The following is a 23,265-nucleotide window of genomic DNA, read 5'->3' as shown; positions in this document are numbered from 1 at the left end:
TGTTCTTTGACAAACCGATGTGCCGCTGCAGTCAAAACATGACATATGAGAACTGTCAGTGGTGAACTTTGATAATGCAAGACAAGATCAGTGGATGGTACAAAGCTATCAGAGCAAATGAGACATCAATCTGTATCTGACAGAGAGACGAAAGCTTATGAAATAATGTCAAAGAAAGGTTTCCAATGGCTGGTATTTAGCCCAGTTCAGGTTACAAGCACGGGTTTTGTCAGCAAATGTACAATTTTGTAGGTCGTGAATATGACTTGTTTAAATTGAATTTCCGCCATATTCCTTGTTAAATTTTGCGCAAAATAATTCCATGCTAACAGACAATAATGGCAGGTTGAGTCCATGTTTGCTCATAAATTGCTCAGTATTAAAATAAACGTTGAAAGCTTCGTTGGAAAGTACATAACTTTGTCTTACTCGATATATTTTGGGCCAAAAATGCAATTATGTTACAAACAATACATCTTAAACCACGTTTTAGCAAGTTGTATTAGTATTCACTTACACGCATCAAAACAGACGCGAGCTCGCGCGCGTGCTCGCCCCACGTGCTTCGCAAAGCTTTATGGGAAGCGGTGTTCATGGCAACCAAAGTAAACACTGGCCTCCCTCCTTCTCCCGCGTTGGCTCTCGGCTGTTCAGCAGCTCCAAGACGGGTGAAAATGGCTGACATGGCTGGCAGCTTGGATTTATATTATAAGAAGATAACGTCGATTCAGCAAAGCATTCATAAAAGGTGAGGGTTTCCTGTTGTTGTGCTAGCATGAATACGCATTGTGAGAGACCGCGGGCTCGATTTCTGACGTCCGCTGCTTCCGTAGACTACTGCTGCCGTTCGGGACTGAGACGTAACAAGCTAGCTTCTGGCTAACCAGCCAATCCATTATAGACGGCAAAGTAGCTAGCTAACTAGTTCAGCAGTCTTCTTACCTCTACGTTACTCTTTGCTAACGCTAAAGCCAAGTACCGCTTCAAGTGTCTGCATATTAGCTTTTCGGGATAATTTAAGACATTAGCGTCGGAATAACGAGTAACATTACTGGTTATTAGCATGCGATAGCCCTGCAAACACTGGGATAACTGCAGCGGCGAGTAACATGGATGATAATAACAGGAATCTGATGTTTGTGCAGCGAGAAACGAAGACTGGAACTGGAGAGGGAACTGTTTGCTTACTCCAGATGTGATAGAAGAATGTAAGTCTTGCAGATCACTAACTATGTCACTAAATATGTGTACGATTTGTTTATTAGAGCTTTGTTGTGATCTTTATTATTTATGGCTCTCCAATGCAAATGCCTGTCTAACAGTAATCATTTCACAAACCCACAAAAGACGATAACAGATTAAATTTTAAATGAGTTTTGCAAAGTTTATGTGTATGCATTTTGTTTACATGGCGTATGTATAGTACCAGTACCACTGATGGTCATCTTTGGAATTAAAAATAAAAAAAATACAGTTTTTAGGTATGTGTATTACATGGGCTACAAAATGTGCTGCTTATCAATGTAAAACTCTTGCCCTCAAGTGTATTACTGGCATAGCTGTAGCACAGCAGTAATGCTCAGATTGATAAGGGAGTTGAGAATAAGATTTAAATTTAACAGCGCATTGTGCTTAACCTTTTTTCTTTTGAAAAAGTGTAGCTCTTATTTTTTGACAATGCTCTTAGATAATATTTCTTTTGAATAGTAGTTCTCCACTGCCTTCAGCTCACAGATAAAGACTTCCAAACTGCGCAGTTATCTCAAGGAAATCTGTGACAGGGAAGCACGAGCAAAAATGAGGAACCTTGAGCTTCTGACAGATGTGGAGTGCATGGAAATTAGCATGAAGGAATACAGTCCTGACCATGGTGCCCTGCTGCAACAAAAGGTAAAACACACACTCGTAACGTGTTCATTCAACTAGTTGCTTGTTATTGAGTTACATTAATTGAGGCTGGACAAATTTGCCCTGGGTGATCTAGGCTCCAGAAACACTATTCATTATTCTAGAATATTTCATACAATTTTAGAAATTATTAATACATCTTTTCAATACTGTGTATTTAGAACAAATTTTGTGGTATGCTTTAGGAACTAGACATACTGGGAATAAGAGCAAATAAGAAAATGTAGGTGTCATGTGCATATATTATTGAAGCATGTTTACAAACATTTAGTCTAATACTATGTTACTAAGTTGGACATTTAATAGACTTCAAAGGTAAGATATTTTCCCACTGTAGGATAAATAAACCTTTATTTCATAATTGCTTGCAGGTAATAGTAAACAATCAAACTTTACAATGTATCAAGTCAAACAAATGAATGAGGGACAAAATGGTGAACTAGTGAGATTATCACTCAAAACTCAACGACACTGCTTGACAGCTTAATATCAAATTAACAAAATTGGCTAATTGTGACTCGCTGAGCTAATTGCCCAATATAGAGACTCTGAAGTGGTCCAGAGGTTTAGTCATTCTCTCCCTCTAAGCAGGAGCTTCAAATCCTCTCGATTCTTTATGAAGGATAGTTGTTATTTTGTTGTTTTGGTTGTCATTTTTCATTGATTTAATTATGTATTTATTTAATTTGGTTAAGATACCGTATGATATTTTCAGTAATGCAATTCTCAGATAAAATATATATACGCACACAAGCTCAGCTTCATACATTTGAACCAAGTTTAGCATAAGCTTTGTTTGTGTTTGACTTTGCAGAACATTTAAGAGAAATGAATTATAGAAAAATGCTTTTAAAGTTGGCCATAATGTTTGAGCTTGTCTGCAGCTTTATAATTTCTTTTAATCTTGTGTGTATTTTTGTCTTTATTTGTTTTTCTAGGCTGAATTTTTGAAAAAGATTTCTCAGTTTAATGATGCAAGAAAGAAAATGGAGCAAGACACAGTAAGAGTAATACATATACATTAAGTGTAGCATACTGGATCAACACGTGTTTGTAAGCCTTGTAATTGTACAGTACACATTTTACACGAACATGCTTGTTTTTTTGGTTGTGTGTGTTTTGTCTCACGTCTTTGCATGACGATAGATCTTGTTTTCTAATGTTGGATAATTCTTTTTTGAAATGTTTACACGGCTTATTTAAATTTCTGTTCTATCAAGCTGTGTTTTCAGGTTTGGAATAACAACCGAAAGTAGACATTATGCCTGCTAAATCTCTAAAGGAGTCTACATTTAAACTGTGTATCTGTAATAACACAGGTGTCTAATCCTAGCTGGTGCATCTGTACAAGCGATGTAGTTCAAGCCCATAGCTGCTTTCTCCCTTCACTTAAAGCAGTTAAAGCTCTTTTAGATGAAATGTCTAAGACATCTCATAATAACTTGGAGCAGTCTGTCTAGAGCAGTCACTTGTAACTGTGTGCAAAAACCCCCCTCAGCCTGTCGATATTGTAATGAGCAAAATGGTACCGTCACTCCATTATGCATACACGCCATTGGCTGGCAGTGTGCATGTCCCTCAGGCTGCAGCATTCATTAAGGGAAGCTTACCGGGCTGAAAGCTGGAGACAGATGATAACGGGATATGATTTTCATATTTAATACATTCCTTGGAAGAGCACATGCGTGCCGCAGATTGATAGAAGAATCAATTGCTACTTTAGTGAAACACTTTCTACTTTGCCCTGCAGCTACCGATGGAATCACTCAGCCAAGAAATTAACTTTTCCTCTTTTTTTTACCTACTTTGTGGATCTGCTGGGCAGGCTGCATGGTATACAGTGAATGTTATTAAGCAGCTAACTGTTTGGTATTTAAGACGCTTATCAGAAAAGAAACAGAAGCCATGCTTTTTGTTATTATGTTTGGAGGGAGGCTTTTTGCTTCTCCCCCCCCCTTGGTGACATAGCAGACATAAATCAAAACTTGTCTAAAGGATTTTTAATAAGATTAAAAGTTAAAACATTGATCCTGAGACATCCTTCTATAAGATGTAACAAAAAAAAAATTCTGACCTTGGCCCAAATAAGCAACACTTAGTCTGAAATGTAAAGTGGATAGTTAACATATTTGAGTTGAATTTATTCAAATACACTTATCTAACATAAACAAGGAACTGTATATGAATATCTTTACATTTATGACATGGTCAATATATATAAAATAAAAATACACCCATCTTTTCGGGGTTTTTTTTGTATTTTTAGGATGAAGCTACGCATAGACAGCAGCAGGATAGTTCCCCTTGTCACCAGCCCGGACATTTTACACAACCATTGGGGGAAAATTTTACAGACCACCAGAACTCCAGAGGCTCTGATACTGAAGCTGGATCCACAAGTGTACACTCAGACCAAGCATTGCATCATTCGTCCAATCGCAGCATACACTCCGGTGAACGTCTACCAAGTGGCCTTTTGAAGGACTTCAGAGCTGGCGGAGAGGATGCTGCCAGGAACCGAGCACATTTATCAGATGACATTTCAGGCTCAAACGATTCCCCCGACGGCTGTAATTTATGTGACAAACATGAAAGAACGACGCCTGTGCTCCCATCTGTTTGGGCTTTAACAGGCACGGCTCACAACGTGCCTTTTGGAAGTGATGATGAGCGTGAACCTTCACCTCCGGTGACCTTGATGGGGCTTAAGAAGAATCTGTCTGGCGGCAGCAGTGGCCCCAGGAGAGTCAAGAATTCCCCTGGAGAACACAGTGATGTGGCTCATCAGCCGTCCATGATGGAGGACGAAGGGAGAGGTCTCAGCTACGTAATGCCTCAAGCCACTTTTGGAAAGGGAGATGAAGGTGTACCAGGTTTGCAATATTATGTTTTGCTCATTACCTTTTGTTTTTTTTAATAGTTTTCATATGCATTAATTGATGTTTGTATTCAGGTAGACGCGAGAGTGTCAGTACACCAAGTTCTGATGTGGAGCTGTCAGAGAGCACTGCTAGTAACCTGTCCATTTCTCTGACACAATCTGAGCTGGAAGAGGATCTACCACAGGGTGTGGCACCTGAGTGGAATGCTAGTCCTGGAGGGAATGATATTCATAATCAGCACAGTCCTCAATCATCCATTCACTCTCATTGCTCCAAGGATACCTCTCCAGTGATTTTAGAAAGGTGTAGTATGTATTACTTCTGCCAGTTGTCTGAAATTTGTAAGTGAGCACTAACCATTTTTGAACATTTCTTGTCACAATCTGTTCTTTAGAACAGCACTATGCAATTTTGTTTTGTTTTGTTTAAAACATGGCAGGCCAATAATCAGGGAATAGTCTGCATGGCATACTACACCAAATGGTTAATGGTAGAAGGAGGCGAAGTCACCACACAGTTCCCCTTACCACCCCATCGGAGTCTGACAGGAAGGATTGTGGGAGTCACGGTCCATGCCACCGTGCTCTCTGTAGCTCAGCAACGGCTACGGTGGTGGCAGTGATGCATCTTATAGGGAGAGCTCAGGACCTGTCACCAACAATATTGCCATAATCCAAGATAATGCTGTAACAGAGCAATTTTCTGCTTGAGAGACCTCAGGAAGTCCCCAGTGGAGGAGGAAATTTGTGGCACCATAGAGTGTTCTGGAGGGTGGGCATGTGGACAGCACTTACAGCCACAAATCCTTAGCGTGATGATGGCCTCTGAGTTGAAGGATCATTTTGGATGGGGTTAGAGAAACAGAAAATCCAATGTGAATCTTTTCTCTACAATATATAGTATTTTGTGAACAAGAACCCTTGTGCTCTTGAAAAAGCAATGTAAATAAATAATTCTTCTAATATTTTTTCCTATACCTTCAGAAATACAAACAGTATTAGATATTTTTGATTTACCACTTACAGATAATTTACATTAATCTTGTTCACATTTCTATTATTGCAAATATGGCCATGTTAATTAGTTGAAAAAGATTTTTTTACAACTGGATCTGGAAAATGTAAGTTGTATTTTGTGTTTAAACTGTTGAAAAGTGGTACATGAGCGAGTAGCATGTTTGTTTGTGCATCACTCTGTGTCTGTGTGGTCCACTATAATGTTTATAGTGTGACCTCAAGAGGAACCGCAGTTAGCCTGTGCTGGGGGGATACGACAGTGGGGGCTGCAGCCGCCATTGTTAAGACGGAGGGCTTCTGTGTACGAGGAGAAAAGCAGAGGCTTTGATGTAAAGCTCCGGGAACATCCAGTCTCTATCTTTTCCCTCTCTGTCTCTGGCACTCTCTCCGTTTCTACCTCTCTCTCTCTCTTAAGGTTAGAGTTTATATCGTTCCCTCTATTCAGCTCACAGTCAAGAAAAACAAGCCTGCGCAATTCATTAGATTATCCCATTATATTTCTCCTCCAGCATGGCAGGGGTGAGTGAGAGTGTACGACTGAAATATCCCCTAGGTGTCTTCTTCAAGGCTCATCATAATGGCATCGCTGTGTCCTTCTGGCAAATACGTCATCCCCGATCTGCTCAATTGATGACAAAATGTCATGCACAAACAAGTCATTAAAAATCCACACAATGTAAAATATCTGTAAGCTTGATTATAATGTTTTGCATTGTCATTAGGGCCTCATGCATTTTCAGACCGTGCTTGTGGTTAAAGCTTCGTTTAAAAGATTGCATATTGTCACACAGCCCTTTTTAAACTGTGCACACAGTCTGCTGGAACATTATTAGTCAGACAGCCCCTGCTGTGTGTTTTTATTACTTGTGGCATATTACTTCTGCTTCCTTTGTGTGGTATTTGCGGTCTGTGCCAGCATGGCAAATTCCCGTGACACCAATCACTCTACGGTGAGGCCATTCCGTGTGGTAAATCACCCCGGAGTCAGTACTGTACTCTGTAGAGCAATATCACTACAGAGAGGCTGACCTCTTCCTCCTGGCTAACAATTCGCTCCTGATGATGTTGACACGCAGACAACAGTAACATCTAAAGTGAGGTTGGAGACCTTGACATGAAAGCTGGCAACAATACAATGAGAGTGAGAGAGAGAGGTTTACAGAAAAATACAACTAATTCACTTTCTCCCTCTCTAAAGGTCTCTTTTTGAAGAGCATTGACAAATAAAGTGGAAAGAGAAAGATGACTATTTCAAGGCCCACGCTGACGATGAGGGAGAGAAAAAAAAGACAGAGCTTTTGCCTATGCTACTTCAGCCACACTGAAGAGGACTTAGCACAGACGGATTGCACACTACAGAATGTCATGGATATAATTCAAGTTGCTAGCTTAATCAGGATGTTACCAGGAAACAACCTGCAAAAAAGAGGGAGCAATTGTTTGCTGACCCTTAACCCTGGAGCCCATTACAGATTGTCATAAATTCTTTTTGCTCCCTTTTATGTCGAAAGACTCGGGATCTCTCTGCTTGGGGTTTCTTAGAGAATTGAATGAGGGCCACCCAGAGCTTAATGCTCAAGAAAGGGATGGATTCCCAATATCCACATGCATTAAGCATCCATTTCTCATTTTGCTGGCTCACACAGGCCCAGATTAAAGTGTAAATCTCTCACCAAAGGAAATCATCCAGAGGGCCCCTTTTTTGGAGCAATTTTTTTACACTTTTGAATGTGAGATTGTTATGGTAGCAATTTTAAAGTTGCCAGGATTTTCATTTTTTTTTAATTTATTTTTATTTTTATAATGAGTCATGTTTATATAATTTAACATGTCCTCTACATAGCCCCTCTAAATTTAACCCCAACGTTAGTCAGCCATAATTGCTCAAATGCCACGTTTCTCAGATCATAGCATGTGCCACCCTCAATAGAGACACTTGAATTGGCTTTTATTGTGTTATAAGCATTTTAATGATCAGATTCCTCCAAGAGGTCTTAAGTACCTTAAGTTAATGAAAATCTATCAGTTTCAGTTTTTATTTCCTTTGACCATAATAATGTGTAATGTTTAGCCTTTCCCAGGAAGGACTCTTCAATCTGCTAGACAGCATCGAAGGACGACTCTATGGCGAGAGGATCAGTGTGTACGAGGATTCTTCAGTTGATGGAAGGCAGCTCGATAGAATTATCAGGTACACGCTAACTTAATAATCTTATCTCTGCCTATTGAAGTTAAATGGCATGTATATTTATTTAATGCCCATAGAACTGTGTTCAGAAGAGGACCACATTATTCCTCTGCCGAGAGCCCTCAAGTGTCTTTACTGGCATGTATGTGGAGGGAGACCTCCAACATTGGATTGCTATAGTAACCACCTTTCTGAATTGTTATTGAATTCTCGGAGATGGAGAAGCTTCTTTCAGACTTTGTGTCATAATTCATTTGGGGGTAATTTGAATTATTATTGTAATGTACAAACAAAAAACAAAGTGTCTACATAAACAAAAGTGTTTTACAAGATGTTCACAACATCTCATGAGTAATAAAGAGAGTGGCTTCCTTGTGTCATCTTGTGCTTAGTCTTGCTGCGATAATGCCAGACAGCCTTGTATTGATGTCCATGTGTATGATTATACTTGTAGAGTGTGGGAATTGTTAGCACCTGTTGGGTGTATTTCATGTACTGACCAGGGCTCCATGGCAATAGCTGAGTGCTTTCTATATATTGGGCAGCCTTTGTAACAGTGGAGCGAGCTTAAATGGCGAGAATCTTGAAACATGCGGAGCAGTCGTCCTTCATGAGCTTCAGAGGTTGTCATGGAGCACGGCAAAGGGCTGCCTGCTACCACAGGATCTAGTGAGCACTCACCGTTCCAACACTGAGCCTAAAATAAGGTAAGACTCATTTTTTTTTGTAAAAGATAGACAAATGTGTTGTTTCTTGTGCTTAAAGGGGTGTAATTTTATTCCCTCAGCCTGTTTTGTCCTTCAGTAAAATCAGGTAGGGATATCCAGTGTTCATGCAACTACTGCTGCAGCTAAACAATTTTAGCTTTGCAAACCTGGAGCTTGTAAAATTCAAAGAACAGAGGAGTAATTCAGAGCTCAAATATCAATATCAATGCTCTCAACGCTAAAGAGTGCAATACACCTTTTTGTTGTTTTGATAGAGCAAATGAACTGATCCAATGTGAAAGTGAATTCCACTTTTCTGACAAAGAGTGGAGAGCTGTGCTTTTTTTCCTTTTCTGACCAGACAGTGGGGGAGGGGGGTCACACACTTCTAACAGTTGCTGAGATATTGCTCACTACCATTTGATACAGGCCCCCTTGTCCGCAAATGTAAAGGTCATCTTTGGTGTCACCTTGTGCAGTAACACAGCACGGATGAATGTCATGAGTAAATTAAAATGCCCTATCTGTGACTTCCAGTCCTTTGGATAATGAGTAGTTATACTCTGAGCCAAATCCATGCTCTGCTTCACTACTCTATTGATTTCACTGAGACCTTTCCTGCTATATACTCTGTCCTAAGAAACACATCTAGCAGTGTCCCCTCCTTTCCCGTGGAGATGTCTATTGGCTTTTTGACCTTTTATCCATTTTTTAAACTAGGAGGTATGTTGCTATATCTATTCAGTGTTAACTGGATTTCATCAATAATGTATATCTCCCAAGGTCTTTTCGAATGCCACCAGAATCAATATTTTTTTTAAATGGAAACAATTTATGATGTTGTTATTCCTCACAAAATCGAAGCAATTAGGGGTTTTTAGCTTATTCAGTTCTATTAATATTTTACACAAACAGTGATGTGCATTCAATAAGAAAAGCCTCGTCCGCTCTCCCATCATTCCTCCCCCCACCCTTTCCCGCAGCACCGCTCTCCCTCCTGATGCCGCTCGGCTGTGGGATCGCTGGTTCAAGCACGCCCTTCTGCTCAAGGAGCGCCATGTCCTCAGCACCGAGCGCTTGGTCCAGCTGTTCACGCCTCTGCTGCTGGAACGCCATGCCACCTATGGCCACCAGGTAGCGTTGGAGGCACATACACCGCTTCAACCCAGGGAATAGGAGGTCACGCGCTTGCATCAACGCCCTGTCCCAAAAGCAAGATAGCTTCAAGAGAGTAATAGCTTCTTTTTTTTTCTTCTCATCAAAAGAGATAGTGTTTTTGTTTCTTTGCGTGTTTTTTGAAGAGATCTGTGGTTGGCACTGAAAGCACTCTTTGTGTCTGGTGTTTGAAATCAAGCCCAGACTGCCAACTCATCAGATTGCTCCACACATTGACCTAGACAGAAGGGAAACCCTGACCCATGCACTAATCGCAAATTACTGCCTCTGCTTGGCTTCTTTCATCTCATGTGGTGTATTCATCTGAGAAACACTTGCTTTTAATTTGGTATTAGCCAAAAGTATAGCCATCAGGTGGGTCTGATTGAATGAGGGAATCATTTGGACCTTCTCCACAACGCATTATTTTAAATTTCCCACTCATTGACCTTGTGCAGATCACGGTCAATTAAACCAAGAAGGAAAGTACAATGATTGTTCACACTTAAAAGTCAAAACAATGTCAAGAGATTTGTCAGGAGTCCCACTTTTTCAGAAAATCTGACATTTAATCTGCAGGAATGATCTTAGCCACACGCATATACATGTACTGTATGTGTGTGTGTATATATAAATTAGAGACGCGTGTATATATAAATTAGAGAAACGCACATATGCCAGCTTTTGTTACTAAATTTTGTCCTCCTCCTCTGTGGGTTCTTGTGACTTGGAGCTCTTGCTTCAGTGTCCCAAGCGCCATGAGAGCTGCAAAGAGGCAGACTGTAGAGCCTCTTGAAAATATGAACTAACAAAAGGAAGGCGGTACTGCCGTCTACATCATTCTTCACAAGTAGGAAAAGGCTGAGTGAAAATCTTCCTTTGTTTATCTTTCCCTCCATCCTTTTCTCTCCTCTTCCCTCTTCCTCCTTCTCTCCCTTTACGCTTCTTTATTTTCTTTCGTCCTCTTTTGCTCCTCTGTGTCTGCCCGTACAACGGCTTACTCTTAACACACAAGAGCAAACAGAAATTTCCATTCACATCTTGCCACACAGCCTGGCTACTTCGACAAATGGGAGCATGCAGCTCGCATGCACACACTCAAAGAGCCCCTTTGAATATTCAAGTGCTAACAGTTGCATTCATTGATATTTAAAATGCAGTGGGTCTGCGAGAGCCCTCAACCAATGGTACATTTGACTAAATCTAAAAAAGGAACAAAGGCGGATATCGGGGACAAGGATCAAGACAGTTTTTATTGTGCAGCGGCATCAAATACCAAGTGGCAAGCTTGCATTGGCATGAGTTTGCATCTCATCCCTTTCTGGAAAATGAAAGGATGTACATTGTCAATCTTCACTGCGACCTACTGATAACAACTCACAATGTACTTAAAGTTTGTCACTGTCAAAATCCTCCTGATCATCCCCTCCATATTAGTGCTCATTAAAAGTTGCAAATGGCCATCTGAGGCTGAGAGGGAGTCTTTGATCACAAAAGAGAGATGGTGATGGCAGGATTTGATATGGGGGACGGGGAAAGGAGAGAAAGTAAATCGGTGTGTGGCATCTCCCTGCTCCTCATCTCCCAGAACAGCTCCTCTTAATTGTGTATCCTCATCTCCCCAGAGATAAAAAAAAGGAGCTGGAGAGGGAGGAAGAGAGCAGTTTGTCTCATTTCTCTCAGCCAAGAGGGGCGATATCTGGAACGTGTTGCACATTAACGCCGGGGTGATTGCATTCTTTAGGCGGTTCTCTAATCTCATGGATGAGAAGAGAGGGAGAGGGGGGAGAAAACGTATGATTGAGAGGGAGAGCAGGGGCAAGACTGTGCGAAATAATCTTTTTTTTTTTTAGTTAAATGAGTGAGAGAACTTGAAGTTATTTTCTCTTGGTGTTTGCTGCACCTCTGTGCGAGCAGCCATGGCCAAAGTAAATGACTTGCTTAATCGGCGAGAGTTCAATTTGACACTTCTTTCACAAAATGGGGAACAATTAAGAATGGGTTTTTAATTTGTGCTGTTCACAGGCCAAAGTGCTGCTGAGGACACTTCTGTCCCGGTCCAGTGAGGAGTGCCCCTCAGCGGAGGACGGAAGTGACTTTTCTTCTGCGGCTGGTCCTCCTTCTCTGCTGGCTGGTGGTGACTGGAAGCAAGCGGGGCCGGTACAGAAACAACAGATTCAAGGTAACTGGAGTTAATTAGGATGAAAACAATGGTAAAATCCCAATTTGACTACAGTATGTAAATGCTGGGTTTTTGTTATTAGCCGTGGAGGAAATGCTTCGTTTTCAAATAGTCTACAAGTGGTTTCATTACAGTTGTCAATAAAATGCCACAAACCTTCAGTCTGTACTGCACAGTAATAAGAGCAAATGCAGACTGCTATTATTTTTGCAAACATTCTCTGCAGAGGACTAAAACTTCCCTTTTATGAAAGAAATCAATTTCACCATGGAGTTTCTTTTTATGAATTCCTTACAGCCCAGTTTTCATACAGCATTCTATTCAGAGCTGAAGAAAGACCCCCCCATTCCCATTTCTATTCCTAGACTCCCTTCCTCTTTGCCACTGCTTCTGAATATGCGCTTCCCTTTTCTTACAGAACTACAAAGTACTGAAGAGGACAGCCAGGACGAAAGCCCTGTGGAAAGTGTTCCTATTAGAGGTAAAAAGGCATCGTTGGTGCCCCAGCATTCACACTGTCCTTATGTTGTGGTTTGTTTTCTTCCCACTGCACTGAATAATGGGCTCTTTTATGCAATGGCTGAGGCAGGATGATCAAGGTGAATCCAGGGTCAGAGTCCCACCTGAAGAGTTGTGCTAGTTCTCTCTAATTATCTCCGAGAAAACACTAGCCGCGTTTTCAGCCTAGTCTGAGGCATTCGAGCAAAATTGATAAATGCTGCTCTGGCATAATGTGGCCGCTTTAATTGTCAGGAGGCCAGGGTGGGAAGCACAAGAGATCTGTCATCTGTTCTCATTATCTTCTAAACAATGGTCTGACAAGGCTGGACTTGAAAACTAGTAGATGTGGAGGTATCCTGAAAGCGGTTGGTGTGCCCGTCCCTCAGCTACACCTCTGAAATGTAAAGCAATCCTACATTACCCTCGGCTGTCAGATTTCCTACGGTGTGTTTCATGTGTCTGCATCCCTGAGGTGCACAGCCAGCAAAATGAGTCCAGTTTCCAATTGCTATACTTAATCAAAAGAGCTATAACCGGCTGAAAACATGACTAAAGATTTTGCAAGGGAAGGTTTTTGCTGTGCTGTGTGCCATCAATGTCACAATAAAATCCCATGTCCTCAGAACCGAGTGTAATTGCCAAGACATGTGCATCTGTAGACCTGGCGTGCGTGTTTTTTTAGACTACAGTAAAAGCAGGCTTCATATAAAGTGCTGTGGGTGGAATAACAGTGGAGATAATCTTTCTTTGTTTACACAAAGAATGTGTGTATTGTAAATGATTAAAAGTAGAATCTTCATTCTGAGCCCTAAGTTAAAAATGTTACGTCTTGGTCCAACAAGATCACAGTTTTGCTCCATCTTTTGATTCTCTGCGGTTGTTTCAGCCACATCGTTGAGACAACAGCCCATTTATTATCTACTTCTTCTCTGCAGATTTTTTTTTCTGCTGGCGCAGTTGATGCTCTCCTCTCAAATATGATACCTACTTTAGTGTGCCGGAAAGTAATTATGAGTGTTTTTAAAACAGAAAATCAATCATTGCCTTCCTGCGAGGGGATGCTGAGATAATGTGAGGCGTTCATTGCTGTCTCATGGAAACAGTTGCTACATGCTGTAGGCTTGAATCAACAGCTTACCTGATTGAGCCCAGTGTTTTCTCTCTCCTCTGTTCCGCGCTGAGACCAAAAGACTTAGCTACTGAAGCGTGTTGTCTCATCAAACAGAGGGAACCTCTGAAAGTTGGAAACCTGGGTTTTAAACAAATATTTGACATTGACTTTGTCCGTATGTGTGTGCGTGTGTCTCAACAGAGTCGAAAGCATATCAATTACTTAAACAATCAGCCATGCAGGAAAGACTGCAGAGTTCTGAAGAGGAGGAGGAGGACGACGATAGCCTCTCAGGTAAGAAAGGCTGTTCCATCTACCCAGTAAAAAAACGGGCGTGTGGAATCTCACGGTGAAATCGGATGGTTATACCTGGCTGCGCCTTTTCTTTTAAGGAATAAATCACGGCCATGAAGAGGACCTGGGGAGGGCCAAATGCTCCTCACATCAAGACCCTTACCCTCGGTAAGGACATTGTTATTATTCAACGGGCCACAGGAAATGGGCCACCAGACACCAAAGTGGTTGATGTACATTTGCATGGCTGCTCTCATAATTCCCTGTTCATTTCCATAAGATCAAGGGGGCACCACCCATTAACTCGCTTACAAAGACAAAAGGCCCCAAAAGCCCCTCTCGTTCACCGTTCGGCTCGGTTCATCCAGGTTTTTGGAATCAAAAGGAAAAAACAACTACGGCAAAATAAATTGGTGTCATAATCCAGCTGTCTTCATACTTGTTGTCAGAATGCAAACACATCACATGTCAAGAAGAGAATTGGGAACAGTTGTGGAAGTAGAGAAGACTTAAGTGGCGACAAGGACAAATGTCCTTTCATTTTTCACCCTTGAAACGCATTTAGGCAGCTCAAATCAGCGCACTGAGTAGGTTGGAAAAGAACATCTAATGATAAATAGCTTGGTGGAAGCTAACACTATCACCATCATGCATTTGAATATCAACACGACTTCATCAAATCTGCAATTGCTTGTCGGGTCCTCAGAGCACCTCTTCACTGCGAACCCATTTGGGCTGCAGTAATGGCTGGGTAAACGTTATGAGGAATAATCTTCTCTGATTTCATGTGATTACTGGGCACCACGCTGACACAAGGGCTGAAGTCTGTATCTCCCTGGCCTGGCAAGCAGGCACTCCCAGCCCGCCTATTAGCCGAGGGAAGGGCCTAATGGCTTGGATCTATTGTGGTCCTCCATAGCTGCCGATGTCTGCCACTGCCAGCCCTTGCGACCGCCCTTTTTAATAAACATGAGCCCATTTTGGGCCTGGACCCTCTCAGATGATGCCTGTCTCCCTGTCATTAATGTGCATGGGAAGCCCACAGTGCATGTGATTAAGCAACATTTGTAGGACAAAATACTAGCCGAAAGCGACTTGTGTACATAACAGAACGGAGCAGTTGATCTGTGAGGTCAGAAGGCCTCTTCCACTGACCTTGATCGTCATATATTCTTCTGCTAATGCAAAAGATTACTTGTCTGCTTTCTGTTTACTCTGGCTGCCTCGTTTAGACGTTCCACTTGCCACAGTCACTTCTTGCGCTTTATTGCTTTCACAAGTGGTGTGGAAGCCCTGCTCTTAAGCAGAAGCACAACACTGCTTTCTTGCCTCGCTTCTGTTCTCTCCCCCCGTGTTGCTCTCTCGCTTTCTTTGCCCTTTCTCCGTCTCCTTGCCCCGCTTTCTCTCTGTCTTCCTGTACACACCCCCCCCCCCCTCCATTCGACTTGTTAATTATTTGCTTTATTTTGTCAGCGAGCTGATGAGGGACTTCAAAAAGAGGATGGAGCTGGACTCAAAATACAAAAATGGCTTCTTCTGTGTTGTCTTAAACAATAAGTATGATTTGCCAGTTAAGCCTGGACTACAGCAGAGGGATTGTAGTTTAAAGCAGAGGCTTTGGTGCAAAAAATGCATTTATAGCCCTTTGTGAGGCTCCTCATTATGTGTGGGCCCGATTCATTAAGTAATTGGTTTGCAGTTGTTTACATGAGTATTAAGGCCTTCTATTCACGGCCTTTGAGAGATACATTGTGCAAATGTTGCATGTTATGAATGCAGAATGAGAGGCGGGGGGCCAGTCCTATTGGCCAAACACTGCACTCGGCTGAAAAGCGAGAGAAAAGCACTGGGTGCTGCTTTGCATAGCAATGACTGGGGCCTTAATAAGCTTTACAGATTAAATACATGCAGTCTATACAAGATGCAAAGAGATACTCTTAACACATTTATATGTGCTCATTTCACTATTATGGCATTGGAAATAATTGAAGTCTTTCATATTCTTTTTCCTCTCCTCCTCGCTCCTCCTTCCTCCCTCTCCCACACAGTGTTTTTCAGTCAGATACTTTTATAGAATGCGCTGTTTATTGTATTATAACTTGCCGGGAAGCAACTGATCTGCAACATTTATTAAGGATTTCTCCATCAGAAATCTTTTGCCGTCTTTGTCAGTGGCAAAGTAAAATCACTGTGTGGTTGAGTGGGGCTGAAAGGAATAATGCACGAAGGAGTGAGTCTTAATAAGCAGCTGCACTCCATGTAAAGACCACTTGTTCGTCTTTGTATGCGAGTGCATGCCACTGCTTCCTCTCGTGCAAAGCATCATTGTGCTCCTTTCTACTGTAGGCATTTCAGATGCCACTCCTTTCTTATTTTTATTTTGGGGCTTTTAATGCGTTATTATTTGCCCCCACCGCCCCCTCGTTTTTGATCCTAGCAAATGCTCGAACACGTGCACACAAACACACACACACGCGCACACATGCACGCACACCACAAAACAAAATCCTCCAGCCATCAGCCGGTGCGATGATTGTTGTGCCTAGTGCCTGCTTGACAAAAACCTTGACTCAACAATTAGTGGTTTACAGCTTTGCCTTGGACAACAGGATGAGCTCAAGCGTTCGACCTCAAATCACTGTGTCAAAATCAGAAGCTCTCTCTCTGTCTCTCTCTCTCTCTCTCTCTTTCTCTCTCTCGCTCTCTCTGTGTTTGTGTGGATGTGGATCCCTGACAGCTCATGGGGAGGGGGGTACGGAGGGGTGAGAGAAATATGCTGAAGAGTAGAAGGGACTCAAAATGAAAGAGTGGGAGATAGGGGGAGACAGAGAGGCATTTTGGACAAAGAGGCACTGATGGATAGTTTTCTGCTTTAAAGTCCAACTGTGAGTGAGGGAAAACATGGAAGCAGTTAAACAAACTGCATAGTATTTAGCATAGAATACTGTAGCAGACCCGAATGGACCTCTGCGAATGACAATTATTGGAAAATTAATCATTTACCATCTTTTCTTTAAACAAGAGTAAATTTGTTCGGAGGATTGAATAGTTTTAGAGAGGCCGATAACTGGAAAAGAAAGGCTGCATTAAGATACTCCAACCATAGGAGGTCACTGTCTTACATTGTGCGTCTAACACCACTCAGTCATTATCTGAAGCGCTTCATCCTAAGGGTGAGGGCTGGGTTGGGGGAGCCTATCTCAGCTGTCACTCTGGCGAGGGGCGGGACACGCGCTGAGCCACCAGAGAGAGAGAACCCACGCTGGGATCACCAGGGTGGGTCCTGATACTAGTACAGCTCAAGGTGATGATGTAGATTGTTTCTTCCACTCTCTCTCTCTTCTGCTGTTATATAAAGAATATGAGACTGAGATGAAAGTTTTTGATCTTGCCCTTCAGCCGCTCGCTGTCTCCACTCGGCTGCCACCAGCAGCCTGGAAGAGAGCACACTGTCATAATCGCTGGCCTCCTCCTCCTCCTCCAAGCTGCAGTACTCGCTCATTGCCAGCAGAGAGCACTCACATGTTATTGAGTGTCAACTCACACACACTCACAGTTGCCCCCACTGAGGACTGTATCCTGCTACCATTCAGGCCTGTTAGAGTACATCTAAACGGAGCCTAAACAATGTTTCTGTGGGGTCATAGCTGGGATGGGAGTAGGAGTTGATGGGAATGATGAGGTGATGGGTCTCCCTTTACCTTTAGACAAGCACCGCTATGCAAAAGTGCTATTGTGCTATTAGCATTTGTGTGTGGGTGGCAGGAGATAAAAAAAAGCCAGGGTAAATAAAAGCAGGCTTCTGGCTGCCAGTGTTTGCGAGCTAGTGTTTAACGCTTGGTAAGCATTTTTCCTTGTGCCGTGCGTTCTTTACTGTAGCATTAAGTGCATCTATAGGGACACCGCTTAAAAGTCTCTCATCACAAACGTAAACTTAAGCTTGAGAACACAGTATATTTGACGTAATTTATGTCTAGATGCAGCTAAAAGACTGGTCAGTGGTTTTAATTGAATAAGAGAAGTACCCCACTTCAGAAGTCTAATTACAAACTTTCACACGCGCGTGTTGCTTTGACTCGAGCTGGTTTCAGTGGACTACACCTGTGTTTTGTTTCAGTTAGTTCCAACAGAGACCCACCTAAGGAAGTGGCAAAGCAGCCATTAAACAGATTGAGAAGTGCTACACGAGCTAAAGTACTGGACAAAAGTACTTTTGCCTTGGTTTTTATTCATTAAGCTGCGTATCTGTTGTCCCTGAATGTCACTTTTATTGTTCCTAGTTAGTGATATTAATCAAACAGTACAAAGAACCACACGGCTAAAAGAAGCGCTTATCTAGGTTGTTTTTGACCAGTGTATATTATATCACATCACTGCATTACTAAGTACTTTTTGTTATATTATAACCTGATTGATGTTGGTTTTACAGTAACATTATAGAGAATGTTGTCCTTTTTAATTATAAATTTCAATATACCATTTAAAAACTGGCTGTAGACAAAAAGCAGTGTTAAAACATGAGCTAAACAACAATAATACAATAATTGTCAAGACCAGAGAAAGGAAATGAACAGGCATTGGAAAAAAAGAGGACATTATAATGGGTGTAATTTGCATCATTTTACACATTACGTTCACCTCTGTCTACCGCAGCCCGTAAAACACTGGCCAGCCCAGTCTTACATATTCAGATCATTGCCTCAATTAAGGGAAACTCAGCAGAAGATGAACTGGCATAAATGTTTATGGAAACTGAAAATTAGATTGGTGGGGTCAGATCCAGACTGGGCTCTCTATGATAATAGCCCCGTCTTGAAATCAGTCCTGTCCCTCACTGAAGTGGAACAGCTGATAGATCATTCCCGTCCCCGGGGGGAAGTTCGAGAAAAGAAAGGCTCAATTTACTCTCGGTAACAGCTATTATTGTGGCAAAGGAGAGGAAGTAATCGTATAGATTATTGCTGTATTTTTCCTGGTCAGGGTCTGTTGCCTAACAGTTGCAAATGGATGTATTATTCCCCATGGTTTAGTTGTGTTCCAACAATAATACTTTTATCTTTTATTCAATCTATAAAGCTGAATGCGGCGGTAGGTTTCCAGGTAGGTTTTTGTGTAATGTAACCCCATAATAATCAAACGTTGCCCTCTCCCAGAATCATTTAACACGTTCTGACTTTTGTTCTCTGGCTTTTCTATAAAAGATTATTCTTGATTTTATATGGCAAGGCGTGTTTATATGTTTAGAAGCCTGGTTTATATGTCTAGTGTTACTACAATAAAGAAATGGATGAGATTTGTCACCTCTGCGGTTTCCAAGCATGAAATAATACAGAAAGATAATACAGGCCAAAATCAGCTGTCTGCTATTATTTAGTCCTCAAAATTGGCTACACACAAAAATATTTTCTATTTATTCTCCCTGCTATTTGTCAGATATGTGTATTTGACTATACATTCACTAAAATACACACAAACTAATCCTCTACCTCAACAGAATGCAGTACCGCCACATCCCATAGGCTCAGTGTTCCGTAATGTGTCTTTGGTTTCTCGTCTCGTTCTTGTGGCGCTGCTTGAGTTTGAAGTGCCAGAAGTTCAGCGTGCCGCTCGTCCAGATGCTAGAATCATCCCAGGAAGTGCCATTAACATATGAACACAGAGGTTGCCTCCTAATCATTACACTGGCTCTGTGGTATATCACCTATAGCACAAAGCAATCTGCTCACAGTTAGAAATGGGAGGTGCGCCTCCTTTTTTCTGTTGTGTCTTGAGTGGCGCGAAGCAGCAATGTATAGTTTAGGAGATGGCGGCTGGAACGGCGCCAGAGTAATTCGCTCCTTATACTCGATGTACAGCCTCACGCGCCAAAGCGAAGGCAGAGATGCGGCAATGGAGAGGATGACAATCAGAGAGGTCATGGGTTTGAATTCATACAGATGGAGGAACACAACTCGTCCGCGATGTGCTGGAGCTCATCTGCTTAAATCACTGCATCTTTTTTTTTTTCTCTCCCCACCAAAACAATCGCAACAACTCGGCTCTGATGCAGGAGGCACGGGCGAATAAGCCATATGGATATGTATGCTAACGTAGGAGATGACGAGGATATATTGTGGGGTTTTGAGTAGGCTCTGTGTTGATGTAAATTAAAAAGGAGAGCTTTAAAAGTGGAACTGGGGGCCTTATTGCATATGCATTGGGCTAGATCAAAGCCTTTTTGGAGGTCAGGCATTTACATAGAGATATCACCAGAGCTATGGGAACCTGGCAACCCTGTCATTGGACTGGTTTTGAATAAAGAGGTCTTGAAGTCCCTTGGCACAATTAGAACAGGAGTCAAGGAAGTTCCCTCTGCTGCACTGTCTGGGCTTAGTGAGGAAAACCTCCTTGCCTTGGAATGAAATTAGTGTCTTCACGTTGTGTTTGCCTGAAGTCTATTTACATCACAGGGCTTGTATTTGTTGAAAGGCTCAACCATGACACTGAAAACGGCATCAGAACCCCAGTGCTCCATTAAGAAAATGTCTCATTATTTCGGGTGTGCGAACTCTTCAGAAGATTCCCCTTTTTTTAAGGCAGTAACTTTACAAGGCTATTAATTGACTTTGTGTTTTCAGGAAAGAGACGCCTCGCTCAAAGACTCATTCTGCGCTCCAGTCAAAAGGTGAGTATAGACAAAATAACTTAAATTGTGTTACGCCGCAATGTCAAAAAGGGGCTACTTCTGCCAACCGAAGCGCGCGAGACGCTCACGTGTGTTTGGAGTTGCTGCGTGGCTTTACAAGCACAACTGCCTAATTAAATTTGTCTGTACATGCGGCCGGGCTTTTTGAAAATGTGTAAATGAAGAGCGACCTTGGAGCCACGTCCTGGGCTCTGAATGCCTGGATTTATGTTGTGAGCTAGTAATCCTGTAATGAATAATTATAACTGTCCTATTTTAGGCTCAGCCCCCGTCCTTTTATTATTAATAAAACCTTAAACACATAAAGCCGGAAAATGTAGGACAGGTTATTAGCCGCTCCCAATAAGACCCCCCAGAAAGCATTAATAGTGTTAACTGTGCCATTAGTGCAGGTTTGGATGTTTACCATGTTTTTAAATACATATGTAGTTTTTCAGAGCCTCCGTCAGGTCACCTTAGATTCATTTTATGTCCTTGATTGAAGAAGACGTAAACTGTTAATCTGTACAAAAGGCAGACTGTTAGGACTTTTATTGTGAAATCAAACTGTGCATTAGCTTTTGTGCATTCACGCCCTGGAATCATTTGGGTAAAGAGAACGTAAGCATGAACGACTGAGCATTTTGTTCCCTCACGTTTTTTTCCCTGCTCTGCTCTCGCGTGCAGCTTTCTGGGGGGAATCGGATGACAGCAACTCTGAGATCGAAGCGGCCTTACGTCCTCAACTTTTCAACTCAAACACTCACGACGCCGACGACTTCATGGACTGACATTTCCCCAGAGGTGTCTTTTAAACGCTGCTGTGTTATGTCACCGCCGTTTGTTTCCCATTTACTTCACCCCCTGACCGCTGCTTGAGCGGCGTGCAGTGTAAATCATATGCACGCTGTATCGTAAAAACAAATAATAAAGTTGACAGCTCTCATGTTGGGTAAAGTACGTTAAGAGTTGCCCAACACTCTGATGTTAACCCTGCTTCAGTCTCTTTATCTGAACAACTCTCCCAGCTCATAATAACAGCTCGAAATAGATTAAACTGATCTTTTAAAGCGATTTGTTTGCACTGGGCTGAAAATCATGCATTTCGAATGTTGCAAGCATCTCCGAGTGCTCTACCTCCAGCCTGCTCGAGTGTAGTGATGTGAGTCACCTGTGAAATGACAAAGCACAATGGCCACTCCGCACGCTGCCGCGCGACCCGTGAACCCGCTCGAGAGGCCCATCTCCCAGGGCACCAAAGTGTTGCGGCATTAACAAACTCTGAATGTTTAGTCCCAACAAATGCTCGACGCATATTATCCCGACGGCTTCGTCGATAATTGTTCTCGCGCCATAGAAAGTCCAAAGGATTTTGAATCCCTGTGAATTATTGGGCTAATGAGTCACAAGTAGCAGATTTGTTGCTGTAACTACTCAATGGAGTCTTCTGCAGTTTATTATGCTGAAGCACATGGAACATTCTGTATCTATTAATAACTGGGCTACTGTGTGGGAGGATACATTCCCAAGTTTACATTTATAGTTCATTATGTCTGTGGCGTAAATTTCCAAAAACCGCCATTCTGGGATGTGGTAAAAGCCCCTGGCATTCAGTGTCAGCAGGATTCCATTAGTCAGCGATAGGTGACTTTACATGCCTGAACCTTTTAAAGTAGGACTCCACATTCATTACCAGTAATGGCTTCAGACAGCCCTGACCCACCACAGAAAAAGGGACTGTGGCATAATAATTTGGAGTTTGCTAAAAGGCTCCCTAACATAATATCCATGTTAAGGAGCATGTCAACAGATACTTGTGTGTGACAGATAGCTCGCAGTGGAAGTGGAGTTATATTGTACTAATGTGTACTAACACAATAACGTTTTTCAAAAAAAGGAGCCCCTTTCCTGATTCCAAGCCACAGAGACGATGGTGCTGATATTCAGGTCACTCGCTTTCGGCGCTCGCCTTGTCGGCCTGTCACGGGAGAATATGGGAGGTTTTATCTTCAGCTCAGAGATGCTATCCGCAGAGTAACTGACTCGGGTGCAGTATCGGCGTCGCCTCATTACTCGATCTGTCATGTTCAGGCTGACATCAGACGCAGCTCCGCTCCTCCACCTGTGGTTCGGAGAAAGACTGCGCAAATGTTTTTTTTTTTTTAACTCTTGTTTGAGGCCATGTGGATGTTTCCATATTAAAGCCAAATAGATTTATTTTGTTAATTTTTATGGATGTACACACCATTAAAGCTATTCGAGTTTGACTGCAGCAGATTATCAGTTTTGTAAAAGCTGACAACATGACTAACATTTGAATGAATCATGAAATATATGGCCGGTGTGAACGCACACCTTTATGTGTGTTTCTATAAAATGAAAACTCAAGGATTTGTCTTCATCTGGTGTGAGGTTGTCACAAATCTAGACCCAACTGTCCTTGATCATAATAACATGTCAGCTAAAGTGTAACATTCACATTATTCCCTCTGGTTCAATGTTAAACCAAAGGACAGAGTCGCTGCCTGACATCATTTTTTTTTTTTTTTTTTGCAGATGAAAATAAAAAGCACAATTGTTACCGCAAGGAAACCTAAACAGAGGCAATGTCAGACTTACAGAATGTTTCGATTTAGAATCTCTTTCCTTGAGTTTGA

The 23,265-nt window shown here is 42.1% G+C and overlaps 2 protein-coding genes across 16 annotated transcripts in view; one reads left to right on the top strand and one right to left on the bottom strand.

Moving 5' to 3' along the window:
• Positions 1 to 658, bottom strand: part of LOC114848077 (uncharacterized) — a 60,170-nt gene extending 59,512 nt beyond the window's left edge. For 11 of the 12 annotated variants that reach the window (XR_008693619.1, XR_008693617.1, XR_005897173.2 and 8 more), the window contains exon 1: positions 518 to 658. The gene's annotated coding sequence lies outside the window, so the exon portion shown is untranslated. Of the gene's footprint in view, positions 1 to 429 lie in introns of all 12 variants that reach the window. The other variant, XR_008693615.1, reaches the window with a different exon arrangement.
• On the top strand, positions 594 to 22,875 carry kiz (kizuna centrosomal protein). Of its 4 annotated transcripts, none has more exons than XM_041069078.2 (15): positions 594 to 748; positions 1,146 to 1,208; positions 1,782 to 1,890; positions 2,847 to 2,909; positions 4,175 to 4,781; positions 4,862 to 5,093; positions 7,878 to 7,997; positions 8,540 to 8,701; positions 9,685 to 9,835; positions 11,882 to 12,038; positions 12,457 to 12,519; positions 13,852 to 13,944; positions 14,043 to 14,112; positions 20,562 to 20,608; positions 21,296 to 22,875. In XM_041069078.2, the coding sequence occupies exons 1-15, from the start codon at positions 594 to 596 to the stop codon at positions 21,397 to 21,399; spliced, it is 2,196 nt and encodes a 731-aa protein (XP_040925012.1). In that variant the 3' UTR covers positions 21,400 to 22,875. The 4 variants fall into 4 exon arrangements, with proteins under 4 accessions (XP_040925012.1, XP_028994074.1, XP_028994075.1 ...); XM_029138241.3 differs by having other exon boundaries at positions 1,728 to 1,890; XM_029138242.3 differs by having other exon boundaries at positions 669 to 748; positions 1,708 to 1,890.
• Positions 22,876 to 23,265: the final 390 nt, after the last annotated feature.

Source organism: Betta splendens, chromosome 22 (assembly GCF_900634795.4).
Source record: "Betta splendens chromosome 22, fBetSpl5.4, whole genome shotgun sequence".
Taxonomy (NCBI): Eukaryota; Metazoa; Chordata; class Actinopteri; order Anabantiformes; family Osphronemidae; genus Betta; species Betta splendens.
Note: the sequence above shows the minus strand (reverse complement) of the source record. Positions and strands in the feature narration are given on the sequence as shown.

What these genes read in the sequence shown, in the direction of transcription:
- kiz (XM_029138241.3), top strand. Translation starts at nt 594, where the DNA reads ATGGCAACCAAAGTAAACACTGGCCTCCCTCCTTCTCCCGCGTTGGCT. An exon ending in AGAAAATGGAGCAAGACACA is followed by an intron (nt 2,910 to 4,174) that starts GTAAGAGTAATA and finishes TTGTATTTTTAG; the next exon opens with GATGAAGCTACGCATAGACA. An exon ending in CAGCTCGATAGAATTATCAG is followed by an intron (nt 7,998 to 8,539) that starts GTACACGCTAAC and finishes TATATTGGGCAG; the next exon opens with CCTTTGTAACAGTGGAGCGA.